Source organism: Callionymus lyra, chromosome 16 (genome assembly GCF_982586985.1).
Source record: "Callionymus lyra chromosome 16, fCalLyr1.hap1.1, whole genome shotgun sequence".
Lineage (NCBI taxonomy): Eukaryota > Metazoa > Chordata > Actinopteri > Syngnathiformes > Callionymidae > Callionymus > Callionymus lyra.
In genome coordinates, this window is record NC_141833.1 from 22333455 (window position 1) to 22355449 (window position 21995).

Genomic DNA, 21995 nt, shown 5'->3' on the forward strand with positions numbered 1-21995 from the left:
AACCCCTGGCGACACTTTACTTTTATATCATAATAATAATTCATTTTAATTATTATTTTTATTTATTTACAAGGCACCAATACACGTATATGTTTGTATTTTTGTTTCCTTTTATGTCTTTTATTTTGCGCTACACTTTATAATATAATGTAATGTGTGAATATAATAATAATACATTTAAAAAGTCCTAAAAATCACTTCCTCTACTAATCAAACGTGAGTCACAGTTGTCATTGGTGGTCGTTTGCTGCCCCCACATGGACAAACATCGAAACTACATCAAAAGCGTGTTCATAGAAGCATAAACAACAAACAAACACGTGATAAAAACCATTAGAGAAGAATCTCACCTTCACCGATCAGCACCAGACTCGTGGTTCCCTTCGCTTTCCCGTCCACCAGGTTGAAGGTGAAGGTTCCCTCGTCGCTGACCTCCAGGGAGTCCATGAACATCTCGATGATGCCGCTGGACTTGTCGAAGCTCATGGAGTATTTCTTGAAGGAGACGAACGTCAGTCCAGGACACAGGAAGTGATGAGAAACATCTACCTGTCCCTGGGTCACGATGACGTCGTTGAACACGTACTCCACGTCGCACGCCGACGAACATTTCTCCACCTGCGTCCAGAACCGGACGCGACCTTTTTCCAGGAGCTCCATGGACATGTCCTGCTTGAAGGGAATCACTGCAGAGAGACGAGGGTTTAGTGTCGAGATCAGAAGGTTTTTAAGAGACTTTCTTCTGACCAGGAAACTTGTGCTCGTGGCTCAGGTCCAGGAGACGCATCAGGCCTGAGGAGACGAGAAGATCACAAACACAAATGATTCAACACGTGAACAAACACAAATGAATGATTCAACACATGAACAAACACAAATTAATGATTCAACACATGAACAAACACAAATTAATGATTCAACACATGAACAAACACAAATGAATGATTCAACACGTGAACAAACACAAATGATTCAACACGTGAACAAACACAAATGAATGATTCAACACGTGAACAAATACAAATTAATGATTCAACACATGAACAAACACAAATGAATGATTCAACACGTGAACAAACACAAATAATTCAACACGTGAACAAATACAAATTAATGATTCAACACATGAACAAACACAAATGAATGATTCAACACGTGAACAAACACAAATGATTCAACACGTGAACAAACACAAATGAATGATTCAACACGTGAACAAATACAAATTAATGATTCAACACATGAACAAACACAAATGAATGATTCAACACGTGAACAAACACAAATAATTCAACACGTGAACAAATACAAATTAATGATTCAACACATGAACAAACACAAATGAATGATTCAACACGTGAACAAACACAAATGATTCAACACGTGAACAAACACAAATGAATGATTCAACACATGAACGAACACAAATTAATGATTCAACACGTGAACAAACACAAATGATTCAACACGTGAACAAACACAAATGATTCAACACGTGAACAAACACAAATGAATGATTCAACACGTGAACAAACACAAATGAATGATTCAACACGTGAACAAACACAAATGAATGATTCAACACGTGAACAAACACAAATGATTCAACACGTGAACAAACACAAATGAATGATTCAACACGTGAACCAACACAAATGAATGATTCAACACATGAACAAACACAAATGAATGATTCAACACGTGAACAAACACAAATGATTCAACACGTGAACAAACACAAATGAATGATTCAACACGTGAACAAACACAAATGAATGATTCAACACGTGAACAAACACAAATGAATGATTCAACACGTGAACAAACACAAATGAATGATTCAACACGTGAACAAACACAAATAATTCAACATGTGAACAAATACAAATTAATGATTCAACACATGAACAAACACAAATGAATGATTCAACAGGTGAACAAACACAAATGATTCAACACGTGAACAAACACAAATGATTCAACACGTGAACAAATACAAATTAATGATTCAACACATGAACAAACACAAATGAATGATTCAACACGTGAACAAACACAAATAATTCAACACGTGAACAAATACAAATTAATGATTCAACACATGAACAAACACAAATGAATGATTCAACACGTGAACAAACACAAATGATTCAACACGTGAACAAACACAAATGGATGATTCAACACATGAACAAACACAAATGAATGATTCAACACGTGAACAAACACAAATGAATGATTCAACACGTGAACAAACACAAATGAATGATTCAACACGTGAACAAACACAAATGAATGATTCAACACATGAACAAACACAAATGAATGATTCAACACGTGAACAAACACAAATGATTCAACACGTGAACAAACACAAATGAATGATTCAACACGTGAACAAACACAAATGAATGATTCAACACGTGAACAAACACAAATGAATGATTCAACACGTGAACAAACACAAATGAATGATTCAACACATGAACAAACACAAATGAATGATTCAACACGTGAACAAACACAAATGAATGATTCAACACGTGAACAAACACAAATGAATGATTTAACACATGAACAAACACAAATGAATGATTCAACACATGAACAAACACAAATTAATGATTCAACACATGAACAAACACAAATGAATGATTCAACACATGAACAAACACAAATTAATGATTCAACACATGAACAAACACAAATGAATGATTCAACACGTGAACAAACACAAATGAATGATTCAACACGTGAACAAACACAAATGAATGATTCAACACATGAACAAACACAAATGAATGTTAGAAAAGTTGTTTATGTTTAAAAGTTAAAAAATAAACAAGTAAATAAATGTTTTTTTTATTACATTTTTGCTGATAATTCAATTAATTAATTCAGTTAATTTTAATGTGTGAGTCACTTGTTTTATTTAACATATCATATTAAAGTCGTTTGTTCTATTCTATACTGTTTCTTTTCAATATATATATATAAAAAAACACACAAAAAAACTATTTGTTTTTACAATCCTGGAAATAAATTCTGATAACACCTCCAGGACTGCAGATGGCGCTGTCACAAAGAATATATGAGTCGTAAAAAAACAATAATTCAAGTTTTGCGTGCTTTTCTCCTTGTTGTGTCTTTAATACAAGGAAATTCATCATGTATGCTGTATTTATGGTTGAATTAAAACATTAAAAAAAGGTCAAACTTTTGACTATTTTATGGAAATGTTGCCCTTTTTTTAAGCATTAAATTATTTTCAAATTGAATTCAATATTTAAAGATTTCGTTTGTTTTTAATTTATTTATTGCAATTAAAATATATATTTTAAATATAGAGTTTGATATTTTAATTTAAGTAATAAACATTTTGACTTCAATATATAAAAACATTTAAAGGTCGAAACTTTTGACTATTTTATGGAAATGTTGCCTTTTTTTAAAGCATTAAATTATTTTCAAATTTGAATATTTAGATATAAAATTAGTTTTTAATTTATTTAATTCAATTAGAATATATATTTTAAATATAATATAATATAATAAACATTTTGACTTCAATATATAAAAAGGTTGTTATAATAGATCATGTGACGATTTGTGACATTTTCTGTATTTAATTCTTTAAATAATAATAATAATTTAACCTTCACTATAGAAATCATTACATTACTTAGAAATAATCTTAAAATGTAACTAAATGTATGAAATATTCTGATGTCACTGATTTACTTCCATATGAAAGTATTTAAACGTAGAAGTTATTGTTGAAACAAAAGTATTTCTGTCCATAAAAACATTTAAAGGTCGAAACTTTTGACTATTTTATGGAAATGTTGCCTTTTTTTTAAGCATTAAATTATTTTCAAATTGAATTCAATATTTAAATATAAAATTATTTTTTTAATTTATTTAATTCAATTAGAATATATATTTTAAATATAATATAATATAATAAACATTTTGACTTCAATATATAAAAAGGTTGTTATAATAGATCATGTGACGATTTTTGACATTTTCTGTATTTAATTCTTTAAATAATAATAATAATTTAACCTTCACTATAGAAATCATTACATTAATTATAAATAAGCTTAAAATGCAACTAAATGTATTATATATTCTGATGTCACTGATTTACTTCCATATGAAAGTATTTAAACGTAGAAGTTATTGTTGAAACAAAAGTATTTCTGTCCATAAAAACATTTAAAGGTCGAAACTTTTGACTATTTTATGGAAATGTTGCCTTTTTTTTAAGCATTAAATTATTTTCAAATTGAATTCAATATTTAAATATAAAATTCGTTTTTAATTTATTTAATTCAATTAGAATATATATTTTAAATATAATATAATAAACATTTTGACTTCAATATATAAAAAGGTTGTTATAATAGATCATGTGACGATTTTTGACATTTTCTGTATTTAATTCTTTAAATAATAATAATAATTTAACCTTCACTATAGAAATCATTACATTACTTAAAAATAATCTTAAAATGCAACTAAATATATGAAATATTCTGATGTCACTGATTTACTTCCATATGAAAGTATTTAAACATAGAAGTTATTGTTGAAACAAAAGTATTTCTGTCCATAAAAACATTAAAAGGTCGAAACTTTTGACTATTTTGTGGAAATGTTGCCTTTTTTTTAAGCATTAAATTATTTTCAAATTGAATTCAATATTTAGATATAAAATTCGTTTTTAATTTATTTAATTCAATTAGAATATATACTTTAAATATAATATAATATAATAAACATTTTGACTTCAATATATAAAAATGTTGTTATAATAGATCATGTGACGATTTGTGACATTTTCTGTATTTAATTCTTTAAATAATAATAATAACTTAACCTTCACTATAGAAATCATTACATTACTTAAAAATATTCTTAAAATGCAACTAAATGTATGAAATATTCTGATGTCACTGATTTACTTCCATATGAAAGTATTTAAACGTAGAAGTTATTGTTGAAACAAAAGTATTTCTGTCCATAAAAACATTTAAAGGTCGAAACTTTTGACTATTTTATGGAAATGTTGCCTTTTTTTTAAGCATTAAATTATTTTCAAATTGAATTCAATATTTAAATATAAAATTATTTTTTAATTTATTTAATTCAATTAGAATATATATTTTAAATATAATATAATATAATAAACATTTTGACTTCAATATAAAAATGTTGTTATAATAGATCATGTGACGATTTTTGACATTTTCTGTATTTAATTCTTTAAATAATAATAATAACTTAACCTTCACTATATAAATCATTACATTAATTAGAAATAAGCTTAAAATGCAACTAAATGTATTATATATTCTGATGTCACTGATTTACTTCAATATATGAAAGTATTTAAACGTAGAAGTTATTGTTGAAACAAAAGTATTTATGTCCATAAAAACATTTAAAGGTCGAAACTTTTGACTATTTTATGGAAATGTTTTTTTTAAGCATTAAATTATTTTCAAATTGAATTCAATATTTAAATATAAAATTATTTTTTAATTTATTTAATTCAATTAAAATATATATTTTAAATATAGAGTTTGATATTTTAATTCAAATAATAAACATTTTGACTTCAATATATAAAAATGTTGTTATAATAGATCATGTGACGATTTGTGACATTTTCTGTATTTAATTCTTTAAATAATAATAATAATTTAACCTTCACTATAGAAATCATTACATTAATTAAAAATAATCTTAAATGCAACTAAATGTATGAAATATTCTGATGTCACTGATTTACTTCCATATGAAAGTATTTAAACGTAGAAATTATTGTTGAAACAAAAGTATTTCTGTCCATAAAAACATTTAAAGGTCGAAACTTTTGACTATTTTATGGAAATGTTGCCTTTTTTTTAAGCGTTAAATTATTTTCAAATTTAATTCAATATTTAGATATAAAATTAGTTTTTAATTTATTTAATTCAATTAGAATATATATTTTAAATATAATATAATATAATAAACATTTTGACTTCAATATATAAAAAGGTTGTTATAATAGATCATGTGACGATTTGTGACGTTTTCTGTATTTAATTCTTTAAATAATAATAATAACTTAACCTTCACTATAGAAATCATTACATTAATTATAAATAAGCTTAAAATGCAACTAAATGTATGAAATATTCTGATGTCACTGATTTACTTCCATATGAAAGTATTTAAACGTAGAAGTTATTGTTGAAACAAAAGTATTTCTGTCCATAAAAACATTTAAAGGTCGAAACTTTTGACTATTTTGTGGAAATGTTGCCTTTTTTTTAAGCATTAAATTATTTTCAAATTGAATTCAATATTTAAATATAAAATTAGTTTTTAATTTATTTAATTCAAATAAAATATATATTTTAAATATAGAGTTTGATATTTTAATTCAAATAATAAACATTTTGACTTCAATATAAAAATGTTGTTATAATAGATCATGTGACGATTTGTGACATTTTCTGTATTTAATTCTTTAAATAATAATAATAATAATTTAAACTTTCACTATAGAAATCATTACATTAATTATAAATAATCTTAAATGCAACTAAATGTATTATATATTCTGAAGCCACTGATTTACTTCCATATGAAAGTATTTAAACGTAGAAGTTATTGTTGAAACAAAAAGTATTTCTGTCCATAAAAACATTTAAAGGTCGAAACTTTTGACTATTTTATGGAAATGTTGCCTTTTTTTTAAGCATTACATTATTTTCAAATTGAATTCAATATTTAGATATAAAATTCGTTTTTAATTTATTTAATTCAATTAGAATATATATTTTAAATATAATATAATATAATAAACATTTTGACTTCAATATATAAAAATGTTGTTATAATAGATCATGTGACGATTTGTGACATTTTCTGTATTTAATTCTTTAAATAATAATAATAATAATTTAACCTTTTACTATAGAAATCATTACATTACTTAAAAATAATCTTAAATGCAACTAAATGTATTATATATTCTGATGTCACTGATTTACTTCCATATGAAAGTATTTAAACGTAGAAGTTATTGTTGAAACAAAAGTATTTCTGTCCATAAAAACATTTAAAGGTCGAAACTTTTGACTATTTTATGGAAATGTTTTTTTTAAGCATTAAATTATTTTCAAATTGAATTCAATATTTAAATATAAAATTATTTTTTTATTTATTTAATTCAATTAGAATATATATTTTAAATATAATATAATATAATAAACATTTTGACTTCAATATATAAAAAGGTTGTTATAATAGATCATGTGACGATTTGTGACATTTTCTGTATTTAATTCTTTAAATAATAATAATAATTTAACCTTCACTATAGAAATCATTACATTAATTATAAATAATCTTAAAATGCAACTAAATGTATGAAATATTCTGAAGCCACTGATTTACTTCCATATGAAAGTATTTAAACGTAGAAGTTATTGTTGAAACAAAAGTATTTCTGTCCATAAAAACATTTAAAGGTCGAAACTTTTGACTATTTTATGGAAATGTTGCCTTTTTTTTAAGCATTAAATTATTTTCAAATTGAATTCAATATTTAGATATAAAATTAGTTTTTAATTTATTTAATTCAATTAAAATATATATTTTAAATATAGAGTTTGATATTTTAATTCAAGTAATAAACATTTTGACTTCAATATATAAAAATGTTGTTATAATAGATCATGTGACGATTTTTGACATTTTCTGTATTTAATTCTTTAAATAATAATAATAATTTAACCTTCACTATAGAAATCATTACATTACTTTAAAATAATCTTAAAATGCAACTAAATGTATGAAATATTCTGATGTCACTGATTTACTTCCATATGAAAGTATTTAAACGTAGAAGTTATTGTTGAAACAAAAGTATTTCTGTCCATAAAAACATTAAAAAAAACAGTAAACATTGGAGTCAAACCTTCCTCGGTGAGAGTGTAGCTGGACGAGACTCCTTCAGTGCTGCTGACCACGCAGGAGAAGGTGCCCAGGTCCTCCAGGGAGGGCTGGTTGAAGATGGCTCTGGACCTGCAGACGAGAACCTGTCAGCGCCGTCTTGGCTCCAAGGTCGCGGGTTCAGACTCGACGACACCGACCTGCCCTTCTCCGTGACGATGGTGAGGCGGGACGTGTCGCTGATCTCCCGGTAGTTCTTGGACCAGATGAACTGCGAGTCCTGGCTCAGCTCGGCGCACTCGAAGACCATGGAGATGACGCCGTCGTCGTCCACGTCCACGTAGATCTCCTGGGTTCCTGCGGGAGGTCAAGGTCAGATTGAAGGTCAGATCGTTCTACTTCGAAAAGGTCCAGGAACCGTCTTCTCTACTGACCGGGGCGGGTCTGGGCCAACACCGGACCCAGAGCCGCGGACGCCGACCCGACTCCGGCGAGGTTCTGGGCTCGGACCCGGAAGAAGTAGTTCCCACCGGGTGTGAGTCGGCTCACCTGGAGAAGATCCAGAATGAAGCTCCAGATGAAGGAGCCGTGACCTTCTGGTCCTCACCTTCATGTACTTGCCCAGGACCGCCTTCTCGTGGACGGCCCTCCAGTTCTCCTCGCTCGCCTCCTTCACGTCCAGGTAGTAGCCGTTGACCGCCGTGCGCCCGTTGAACGTGGGCGGCTCCCAGAGGACCACGACCGAGGAGTCCCGGACCTCCAGCACGTGAAGACCCACGGGGACTCCTGGTGAACATCATGTATGGAAGTTCAAGAGTGACGTCAGAATATTGAACAAAAAACCTTTGAATTATAATGAATAATAGAATTTAATCATTTCTATAGTTAAATGTGTTGTTTTTTAAACAATTTAATAATTAATAGAGTTTAATATTATTAAAAAATATATATTCTAAATTCAATGTATTTTAATTTATAGTATTTTCAATTCAATATTTAAATATATATATATATAATATAGACACCAGAAAAAACCAACAGAGCTCAGAGATACTGGATCTTATTTCCAGCCAATCATGGACCAGAAGACGATCATGTGACGTCGAAGCACTGGAACGATTATAACATTTTTATACTGAATTTAAAAGACGAAAAAATTCTTATTCAGATGTTTGTTTTTTTTATTAATTTTTTTTAAAATTTCTAATTAAAAAATATAGAATTTAATAAATACATTTGAAAATATTGTTTTTTTTACAAAACTTAGTTTGATATTTAAAAAAACAAAAAACATTTAAATTCAATCTATTTTGAAAATCTTCAACCACTTAAATTCAACTATTAAAAGATAAATTCAACCTTGAATACAGAAAATATTTAATTAATTTATTCATAAAAATATAATTAACCTCCAAAGGTAAATCTTTTTTAATACGATTATTAAAAATGCTTAAAAGAGTTTAAAAAAAGTCGAAGCACTGGAACGATTATAACATTTTTATACTGAATTTAAAAGATTAGATTAAAAAATATTAAGATTTCTTTTGTTGTTTTTTTACTAAAATAATTAATTTCTATGTAAAAAAAAATATAGTATTTAATAAATACATTTGAATATTTTTTAAAAAAGGGATGATTTTTTTAACACTAAGTTTGATATTTAATTAAAGAAAAAAACAACTTTAAATTCAATATAAAAACTGTGTGTAAAAAATAATGAATGTATTTTGAAAATTAAGGTTAAGGATTAAGGATTAAGGTAAAACTTTATTGATCCCTCAGGAGGTCTCCTTTGGGAAATTGTTTTTTACCAATAGCCAGCAATTTTTCATAAACAATAAAAAAAATAATACATAAAAAATAAAATAAGAAGAACATAAAGAGGAAGAACAAGATGACACAATCTAAGTCTAAAGACAAAGACAAAGAACATAGGTCAAGGAAAGAAAAACAACAAAGACAAAGATACAGAGACTAACATGGAACAGAACATCCAGATACTTTCACTCCACTCCTGCCCCCGAACTCAGAATTGTACAATTTAATAGCCCGAGGGATGAATGAGTCCCTGAGTCTATTTGTTTTGCACCTGGGTAGGAGCATTCGTGCACTCATTCTGCTTCTCTGCTCACTGATGACAGTGTTCAGAGGATGACTGTCATCATCCATGATGGACAGTAGTTTGTTCAATGATATCCTCTCAGCAACTGTCACCAGTGAGTCCAGCTTCATTCCAACCACAGAACCAGCCCTCCTGATCAACCTGTCCAACCTGTTGACACTCCTCTTGGACACATTTCCACCCCAACACACCACAGCATAGAACAGGACACTGGCCACCACAGACTGGTAGAACATGCAGAGGAGCTTCTTGCAGATGTTAAATGATCGAAGCCTCCTCAGAAAGTACAGTCTACTCTGAACCTTCTTATACACATGGTCTGTGTTGCAGGACCAGTCCAGTTTACTGTCCATCCACACACCGAGGTACTTATAGTTGTCCACTATCTCCACCTCGTCGCCTCTGATGGACACTGGACGTGGCTTTGTCCTGGACCTCCCGAAATCCAAGACCAGCTCCTTGGTTTTTGAGGTGTTCAGCTGCAAGTGGTTCCTCTCACTCCAGTCCACAAAGTCACGTATCAGACTCCTGTACTCGTCTTCGACGAAATCTTCAACCACTTAAATTCCACCATTAAAAAAAAATTCAACCTTGAATATATAAAATATTTAATTCATTTATTCAATAAAAATATATTCAAACTTTCAAAACAAATCTTTTTTAACATCGATTATTAAAAATGCTTAAAAACGACAACATTACGGTGAGAAAGATTATTAATCGTCTTTGCTGCTTACTCCCTGATGGGAGTTGCGGGGAGTCTATCCCAGTTACCTCGGGCGAGAGGCAGCGGACACCCTGGACAGGACCCCAGACCCACCATTCACACACACACTCATACCTACGGACAAGTTCTGGAGTGTCCGGAGTAAACCCAGGAAACACAAACACACAAACTCCACACAGAAAGTTTCCTCCCAACAGATAAACCTCCATAAGGGTCTGAAGCTCCAGGACCTCACCCGGGACAGTGATGGTCCACTCCTTACACTCCAGAGCCGCACTGGCCACAGAAGCTCTGCTGACTCCGGCCAAGTTCATGGCTCGAACCTGGAACTGGTAGAAGACGTTCTCCTTCAGGTTCTCCGCCTGAGCAGGAGGAACGAGGGATGAGAAAACGAGTGTAAACGAGTGTAAACGACGAGAGAAGATCTGAAGAACCTTGTAGGAGGTGCTGCTCAGAGCCTGGAGGTTCATCTCGTGCCACTTCCCGACCACGTCGCCCTTCAGCGTCCTGTAGTCCACGAAGTATCCTCGCACGTCGGCGCCGCCGTCGCTGGCCGGAGCCTTCCAGCCCAGCACCATGTAGTCCCGGGCAGCCTCCTGCAGGGTCACCGCCGTCGGCTTCCCGGGGACCGCTGTGTGCGGACGAGTGTGTCACGACTACACAACTACACACTCAGCTGTACAAGTACGTGAACACACACTACACACTGATGTACACACGTATGTGCACACACACTACACACTGTTGTACACAAGTACGTGCACACACACTACACACTGTTGTACACACGTATGTGCACACACACTACACACTGATGTACACACGTATGTGCACACACACTACACACTGTTGTACACACAAGTACGTGCACACACACTACACACTGATGTACACACGTATGTGCACACACACTACACACTGTTGTACACAAGTACGTGCACACACACTACACACTGTTGTACACAAGTACGTGCACACGAAGACACATGAAGACACATGAAGACACACGAAGACACATGAAGACACACGAAGACACATGAAGACACACGAAGACACACAAAGACACACGAAGACACATGAAGACACACGAAGACACACGAAGACACATGAAGACACATGAAGACACACAAAGACACATGAAGACACATGAAGACACATGAAGACACACAAAGACACATGAAGACACACGAAGACACACGAAGACACATGAAGACTCATGAAGACACACAAAGACACACAAAGACACATGAAGACACACAAAGACACATGAAGACACATGAAGACACACAAAGACACACGAAGACACATGAAGACACATGAAGACACATGAAGACACATGAAGACACATGAAGACACACGAAGACACACAAAGACACACAAAGACACACGAAGACTCATGAAGACACACAAAGACACATGAAGACACATGAAGACACACGAAGACACACGAAGATACACGAAGACACACGAAGACACACGAAGACACATGAAGACTCATGAAGACACACAAAGACACAGGAAGACACATGAAGACACACAAAGACACATGAAGACACATGAAGACACATGAAGACACACGAAGATACACAAAGACACACGAAGACACACGAAGACACACGAAGACTCATGAAGACACACAAAGACACACGAAGACACATGAAGACACACAAAGACACATGAAGACACATGAAGACACATGAAGACACACGAAGACTCATGAAGACACACGAAGACACACGAAGACACATGAAGACACATGAAGACACACGAAGACACATGAAGACACATGAAGACACACAAAGACACACGAAGACACATGAAGACACATGAAGACACATGAAGACACATGAAGACACATGAAGACACACGAAGACTCATGAAGACACACAAAGACACACAAAGACACATGAAGACACACGAAGACACATGAAGACTCATGAAGACACACAGACACACGAAGACACATGAAGACACACAAAGACACACAAAGACACACGAAGACTCATGAAGACACACGAAGACACATGAAGACACATGAAGACATATGAAGACACACGAAGACACACGAAGATACACGAAGACACATGAAGACACATGAAGACACACGAAGACACACGAAGACACATGAAGACACACGAAGACACACAAAGACACACGAAGACTCATGAAGACACACAAAGACACACGAAGACACATGAAGACACACGAAGACACACGAAGACACATGAAGACACACAAAGACACACAAAGACACATGAAGACACATGAAGACACACAAAGACACATGAAGACACACAAAGACACATGAAGACACATGAAGACACACGAAGACACATGAAGACACATGAAGACACATGAAGACACACGAAGACACACGAAGACACATGAAGACACACGAAGACACACGAAGACACACGAAGACACATGAAGACACACGAAGACACATGAAGACACATGAAGACTCATGAAGACACACAAAGACACACGAAGACACACGAAGACACATGAAGACACACAAAGACACATGAAGACACATGAAGACACACAAAGACACACGAAGACACATGAAGACACATGAAGACACACGAAGACACATGAAGACACATGAAGACACACGAAGACACATGAAGACACATGAAGACTCATGAAGACACATGAAGACTCATGAAGACACACAAAGACACATGAAGACACATGAAGACACACAAAGACACACAAAGACACATGAAGACACATGAAGACACACGAAGACTCATGAAGACACACGAAGACACATGAAGACACATGAAGACACACAAAGACACATGAAGACACATGAAGACACATGAAGACACACGAAGACACATGAAGACACATGAAGACACACGAAGACACATGAAGACACATGAAGACACACGAAGACACATGAAGACACATGAAGACTCATGAAGACACATGAAGACTCATGAAGACACACAAAGACACATGAAGACACATGAAGACACACAAAGACACACAAAGACACATGAAGACACATGAAGACACACGAAGACTCATGAAGACACACAAAGACACATGAAGACACATGAAGACACATGAAGACACACGAAGACACACGAAGATACACGAAGACACATGAAGACACATGAAGACACACGAAGACACACGAAGACACATGAAGACACACGAAGACACACAAAGACACACGAAGACTCATGAAGACACACAAAGACACACGAAGACACATGAAGACACACAAAGACACATGAAGACACACAAAGACACATGAAGACACATGAAGACACATGAAGACACACGAAGACACATGAAGACACATGAAGACACACAAAGACACATGAAGACACACAAAGACACACGAAGACACATGAAGACACATGAAGACACACGAAGACACATGAAGACACATGAAGACACACGAAGACACATGAAGACACATGAAGACTCATGAAGACACATGAAGACACATGAAGACACATGAAGACACACGAAGACACATGAAGACACATGAAGACACATGAAGACACACGAAGACACACAAAGACACATGAAGACACACGAAGACACACGAAGACACACAAAGACACATGAAGACACACGAAGACACATGAAGACACATGAAGACTCATGAAGACACACAAAGACACACGAAGACACACGAAGACACATGAAGACACACAAAGACACATGAAGACACATGAAGACACACAAAGACACACGAAGACACATGAAGACACATGAAGACACACGAAGACACATGAAGACACATGAAGACACACAAAGACACATGAAGACACATGAAGACTCATGAAGACACATGAAGACTCATGAAGACACACGAAGACACATGAAGACACATGAAGACACACGAAGACACACAAAGACACATGAAGACACATGAAGACACACGAAGACTCATGAAGACACACGAAGACACATGAAGACACATGAAGACACACTAAGACACACTAAGACACACGAAGACACATGAAGACACACGAAGACGCATAAAGACACATGAAGACACACAAAGACACATGAAGACACATGAAGACACACGAAGACACATGAAGACACATGAAGACACACAAAGACACATGAAGACACACGAAGACACATGAAGACACATGAAGACATATGAAGACACACGAAGACTCATGAAGACACATGAAGACACATGAAGACACACGAAGACACATGAAGACACATGAAGACTCATGAAGACACATGAAGACACATGAAGACACACAAAGACACATGAAGACACATGAAGACACACGAAGACACATGAAGACACATAAAGACACATGAAGACACATGAAGACACATGAAGACACACGAAGACACAAGAAGACACATAAAGACACATGAAGACACATGAAGACACATGAAGACACACGAAGACACATGAAGACACATAAAGACACATGAAGACACATGAAGACACATGAAGACACATGAAGACATATGAAGACAGATGAAGACACATGAAGACACATGAAGACACATGAAGACACACGAAGACACATGAAGACACACAAAGACACACAAAGACACATGAAGACACATGAAGACACACGAAGACACATGAAGACACATGAAGACTCATGAAGACTCATGAAGACACATGAAGACACATGAAGACACACGAAGACACATGAAGACTCATGAAGACACACAAAGACACATGAAGACACACGAAGACACATGAAGACACATAAAGACACATGAAGACACACAAAGACACATGAAGACACATGAAGACACACGAAGACACATGAAGACACATGAAGACTCATGAAGACTCATGAAGACACATGAAGACACATGAAGACACACGAAGACACATGAAGACTCATGAAGACACATGAAGACACACGAAGACACATGAAGACACACGAAGACACATGAAGACACACGAAGACACATGAAGACACATGAAGACACACGAAGACACATGAAGACACATGAAGACTCATGAAGACTCATGAAGACACATGAAGACACATGAAGACACACGAAGACACATGAAGACACATGAAGACACACGAAGACACATGAAGACACATGAAGACACACGAAGACACATGAAGACACACGAAGACTCATGAAGACACACGAAGACACATGAAGACACATGAAGACACATGAAGACACACGAAGACACATGAAGACACATGAAGACACACGAAGACACATGAAGACACAAGAAGACTCATGAAGACACACGAAGACACATGAAGACACATGAAGACACATGAAGACACACGAAGACACATGAAGACACATGAAGACACACGAAGACACATGAAGACACACGAAGACTCATGAAGACACACGAAGACACATGAAGACACATGAAGACACATGAAGACACACGAAGACACATGAAGACACATGAAGACACACGAAGACTCATGAAGACACACGAAGACACATGAAGACACACGAAGACTCATGAAGACACACGAAGACACATGAAGACACATGAAGACTCATGAAGACACACGAAGACACATGAAGACACACAAAGACACACAAAGACACATGAAGACACATGAAGACACACGAAGACACATGAAGACACATGAAGACTCATGAAGACTCATGAAGACACATGAAGACACATGAAGACACACGAAGACACATGAAGACTCATGAAGACACACAAAGACACATGAAGACACATGAAGACACACGAAGACACATGAAGACACATGAAGACACACGAAGACACATGAAGACACATGAAGACTCATGAAGACTCATGAAGACACATGAAGACACATGAAGACACACGAAGACACATGAAGACTCATGAAGACACACGAAGACACATGAAGACACATGAAGACACACGAAGACACATGAAGACACACGAAGACACATGAAGACACATGAAGACACACGAAGACACATGAAGACACATGAAGACTCATGAAGACTCATGAAGACACATGAAGACACATGAAGACACACGAAGACACATGAAGACTCATGAAGACACACGAAGACACATGAAGACACATGAAGACACACGAAGACACATGAAGACACAAGAAGACTCATGAAGACACACGAAGACACATGAAGACACATGAAGACACATGAAGACACACGAAGACACATGAAGACACATGAAGACACACGAAGACACATGAAGACACAAGAAGACTCATGAAGACACACGAAGACACATGAAGACACATGAAGACACATGAAGACACACGAAGACACATGAAGACACATGAAGACACACGAAGACACATGAAGACACACGAAGACTCATGAAGACACACGAAGACACATGAAGACACATGAAGACACATGAAGACACACGAAGACACATGAAGACACATGAAGACACACGAAGACTCATGAAGACACACGAAGACACATGAAGACACATGAAGACTCATGAAGACACACGAAGACACATGAAGACACATGAAGACACCTAAAGACACTCACCCACTGCTGCCTTCACCACCACGGCCTCAGACTCGCAGGAGCTCTGACTGTATCCGGCCGCGTTCACCGCCTTCACCCTGAACACGCAGCTGGACTCGCAGACCAGCCCGTGACACACGAACCTGAGAGAACGATCGGGTCAGAACACCAGACTCTCCTCGACCTCCCGCGACCTTTCACCTGGTGTCCTTCACAGGCTTGTTGTTGCAGGGGGTCCAGGCGCCCGAGCCCGCCTCCTGGTACTCCACGTAGTACCCGGCCAGCTGCTTCACGTCCTTGGACGCCCCCCAGTGGACGACCACGGAGGTGTCGGTGTTCCTGGTGGCGACCGGGGAGCCCGGGGTCGAAGGCAGGTCTGTGGTCCAGGAGAAGGTTAGAAACAAATTACATTTTAAGATCTTCTCCTCCTTAAAATACACTTTTCTGATTTTAAGGTAGAAAAAAAGGGGGAAATAACACAAAAATTAACAAAAACAATAATTATAAAAACCACAAACGTTCGTAAGAAAAAACATTTCGGGCTAAAACGACCAAGAGATTCTCAGGCTTGAGCTTAAAAAAAAACACAAATTTTCTCTCCGACTAAAAACACAAATATTGTCAGAGTAAATACATTTTCAGGCCAAAAACAAACAAAAACTTCACCAGGCTAAAAAAATATATATATTCTCAGGCTAAAAAAACAAAAATATTCTCAGGCAAATAAGAAAACAAATAAACAAATATTCTCAAGTTAACAAACACAAACATTCTCAAGTTAAAAAACAAACATTCTCAAGTCTAACAAACACAAACATTCTCAAGTTAAAAACACAAACATTCTAAAGTTAAAAACAAACACAAAAATTCTCAAGTTAAAAACACAAACATTCTAAAGTTAAAAACACAAATATTCTCAAGTCTAACAAACACAAACATTCTTAAGTCTAACAAACACAAATATTCTCAAGTTAACAAAAACAAATATTCTCAAGTTAAAAACAAACACAAACATTCTCAAGTTAAAAACACAAACATTCTCAAGTTAAAAACAAACACAAACATTCTCAAGTTAAAAACACAAATATTCTTAAGTCTAACGAACACAAACATTCTCAAGTCAACAAACACAAACATTCTCAAGTTAAAGACACAAACATTCTCAAGTTAAAAACACAAACATTCTCAAGTTAACGAACACAAACATTCTCAAGTTAAAAACACAAACATTCTAAAGTTAAAAACACAAACATTCTCAAGTTAAAAACACAAACATTCTCAAGTTAAAAACACAAACATTCTCAAGTCAACAAATACAAACATTCTCAAGTTAAAAACACAAACATTCTCAAGTTAAAAACACAAACATTCTCAAGTTAAAAACACAAACATTCTCAAGTTAAAAACACAAACATTCTCAAGTTAAAAACACAAACATTCTCAGGTCAAAAACACAAACATTCTCAAGTTAAAAACACAAATATTCTCAAGTTAAAAACACAAACATTCTCAAGTTAAAAACACAAACATTCTCAAGTTAAAAACACAAACATTCTCAAGTCAACAAACACAAACATTCTCAAGTTAAAAACACAAACATTCTCAAGTTAAAAACACAAACATTCTCAAGTCAACAAACACAAACATTCTCAAGTCAACAAACACAAACATTCTCAAGTCAACAAACACAAACATTCTCAAGTTAAAAACACAAACATTCTCAAGTCAACAAACACAAACATTCTCAAGTTAAAAACACAAACATTCTCAAGTCAACAAATACAAACATTCTGAAGTCAACAAACACAAACATTCTCAAGTTAAAAACACAAACATTCTCAAGTCAACAAACACAAACATTCTCAAGTTAAAAACACAAACATTCTCAAGTTAAAAAAATAAACATTCTCAAGTTTAAAACAAACACAAACATTCTCAAGTTAAAAGCACAAACACGTCAACAAACAACAAACACGTTATCAAGCAAACACAGGAACATAGAAACAAATATATGTATCTCCTCACCGAGCACGTCGCCCACAGTGATCTCCTCTGTCGACGCCGAAGCCTCACCAACACCCGCCGAGTTGCAGCATCGAACGCGGAAGCTGTACGACCTTCCTTCTGCGAGGTCGAACAGAGCGAAGCGAGGAGACTTGACCGGCATGTTGGTGTTGACGCGCTGCCAGGTGTCGCTGCCCGCCACGCACTGAGGACACAGGTGAGTAAGAGGACCACAGGTGAGTGCACGTGTCAATGAGGACCACAGGTGCGTGCACGTGTCAATGAGGACCACAGGTGAGTGCACGTGTCAATGAGGACCACAGGTGCGTGCACGTGTCAATGAGGACGACAGGTGCGTGCATGTGTCAATGAGGACCACAGGTGCGTGCACGTGTCAATGAGGACCACAGGTGCGTGCACGTGTCAATGAGGACGACAGGTGCGTGCATGTGTCAATGAGGACCACAGGTGAGTGCACGTGTCAATGAGGACCACAGGTGCGTGCACGTGTCAATGAGGACCACAGGTGAGTGCACGTGTCAATGAGGACCACAGGTGAGTGCACGTGTAAGAGGACCACAGGTGAGTGCACGTGTCAATGAGGACCACAGGTGCGTGCACGTGTCAATGAGGACCACAGGTGAGTGCACGTGTCAATGAGGACCACAGGTGCGTGCACGTGTCAATGAGGACGACAGGTGCGTGCATGTGTCAATGAGGACCACAGGTGCGTGCACGTGTCAATGAGGACCACAGGTGCGTGCACGTGTCAATGAGGACCACAGGTGCGTGCACGTGTCAATGAGGACCACAGGTGCGTGCACGTGTCAATGAGGACCACAGGTGAGTGCACGTGTCAATGAGGACCACAGGTGAGTGCACGTGTCAATGAGGACCACAGGGGCGTGCACGTGTCAATGAGGACCACAGGTGAGTGCACGTGTCAATGAGGACCACAGGTGAGTGCACGTGTCAATGAGGACCACAGGTGAGTGCACGTGTCAATGAGGACCACAGGTGAGTGCACGTGTCAATGAGGACGACAGGTGAGTGCACGTGTCAATGAGGACCACAGGTGCGTGCACGTGTAAGAGGACCACAGGTGCGTGCACGTGTAAGTGGACCACAGGTGAGTGCACGTGTCAATGAGGACCACAGGTGCGTGCACGTGTTCATTTATGATCGACATCCTACTCATGACGCCTTTTCTGGGGGTCCAGACGCAAATGTAAAGAACTCTTTGTCAATAAAGTTAAATTGTAATCGTGCGTTTAGTATAACAATGATTTAAAATGTACTTTAAATAATAATATGAACCTGAATAAATGTATGAATGTGAAAGATTTAAATAATACAAAAGTACAAAAACTCTTCTTTTCTTGATCTTGAATATATTTAATTAATAATTAATATTTTTTAATTTTTATGATGAAAACTTCAATATAAATATAAAAAAGTTTTCTTTTAGTTTATTTTTTTTGTAGATAATAAACTTAAACTTAACTTATTATGATTTTTTTTATTATTTGTCTGGGAAAGAAATATTTTATATTTCCATTAAATAAGTATTATATCATATTATATATAACATTAAAAAAATATATATATATATATATGTATATATATATATATATACTTAAAAAAAAGTTAAATTTACAAAATTTAACGTGTATTTATACCCAAAGTATAAAAATAATAAGAATAAAAAAAATCAGAAAATGAATTGTTTCCAGTATTTAAAAAGTAATTAATAATTAAAGTTTATAATTATATAAATTATATAATTATAAACTTTATAAACACCTGGTTTGACAACGAAGAATTAGTGAAAATAAAGAAAATCCATAAATAAATTCCATTTAAAAGTAACAAGATATCTATGAGGACAGAAGGACACCCTGGACAGGAGGCCAGGTCAGTACAGGTCACAGTTGTAATCAGACAACGACTCACCTACACAACTATGCTTTACCTTCTCGATGTAGTACATGACCCCCTCGTGACCTCTCTGCAGCGGCGGCTTCCAGGCCAGCACCACGTAGCTCTTGGTCGCCTCGGTAACGGCCACGTCGGAAGGTTCTCCGGGAACGACTCCGGCTGGAGACAGAACCGTGAGGCGGACGGAACCGGAACCGGAGGTTCTCCTGCTACCTACCCGTGTGGTCCTCCTCCGTGAACTTGATCATGCCGGTCCAGGGGGCCGAGGGTCCGGCTGTCACAGGACCGGGTGTAAGTTTTTTGACGTCACGCTTCGGGGTCGAGGTTCTTACCTCTCAGGCGAGCCCGGTCCGCCGGGTCCATGGCCAGCACCGGGTCCGAGACGCGGGACGGACGACTGACCCCCTGCTTGTTCAGAGCCCGGACCCGGAACAGGTAGGAGCGACCCTCCACCAGACCGGTGACCGGGAAGCGAGCGTACTTGACGGGCGCGTCGTTGCACTGAGCCCAGTGGTGAGTCCCGGTTTCACACCTGCAGGGATTCAACCGACAACCTTCAGGCTAGCAATTAAATCAACTTTCCTACTTTTAAGGTAGAAAAAACACAGAAATGAACAAAAACATTGAGAGGCTAAAAACGAAGAGATTCTCAGGCTTGTGCTAAAAAACACAAACTTTCTCTCTGACTAAAAAACACAACATTTTCCCCTTTTTTAGGCCAAAAACAGACATTCTTAGGCTTAAAAAAACACACAAACCTCCTATGGCTAAATACCCCAAATATTCTTAGGATAAAACAAA

At 35.9% G+C, this 21995-nt stretch overlaps 1 protein-coding gene across 3 annotated transcripts in view; it reads right to left on the reverse strand.

Moving 5' to 3' along the window:
- The window catches only part of myom1a (myomesin 1a (skelemin)), a 64957-nt gene that overhangs the window by 13678 nt on the left and 29284 nt on the right, over window positions 1-21995 (reverse strand). For all 3 annotated transcript variants that reach the window (XM_087811127.1, XM_087811125.1, XM_087811128.1), the window contains 15 exons: window positions 21527-21726; window positions 21412-21468; window positions 21229-21353; window positions 19278-19461; window positions 17454-17628; window positions 17274-17395; window positions 11240-11436; window positions 11041-11167; window positions 8564-8742; window positions 8391-8505; window positions 8157-8313; window positions 7982-8088; window positions 748-792; window positions 550-686; window positions 351-495 (listed from right to left, as the gene is read on the reverse strand). In XM_087811127.1, the coding sequence (XP_087667253.1) occupies window positions 351-495; window positions 550-686; window positions 748-792; window positions 7982-8088; window positions 8157-8313; window positions 8391-8505; window positions 8564-8742; window positions 11041-11167; window positions 11240-11436; window positions 17274-17395; window positions 17454-17628; window positions 19278-19461; window positions 21229-21353; window positions 21412-21468; window positions 21527-21726 (2072 nt within the window). The remainder of the gene's footprint in view (window positions 1-350; window positions 496-549; window positions 687-747; window positions 793-7981; window positions 8089-8156; window positions 8314-8390; window positions 8506-8563; window positions 8743-11040; window positions 11168-11239; window positions 11437-17273; window positions 17396-17453; window positions 17629-19277; window positions 19462-21228; window positions 21354-21411; window positions 21469-21526; window positions 21727-21995) is intronic.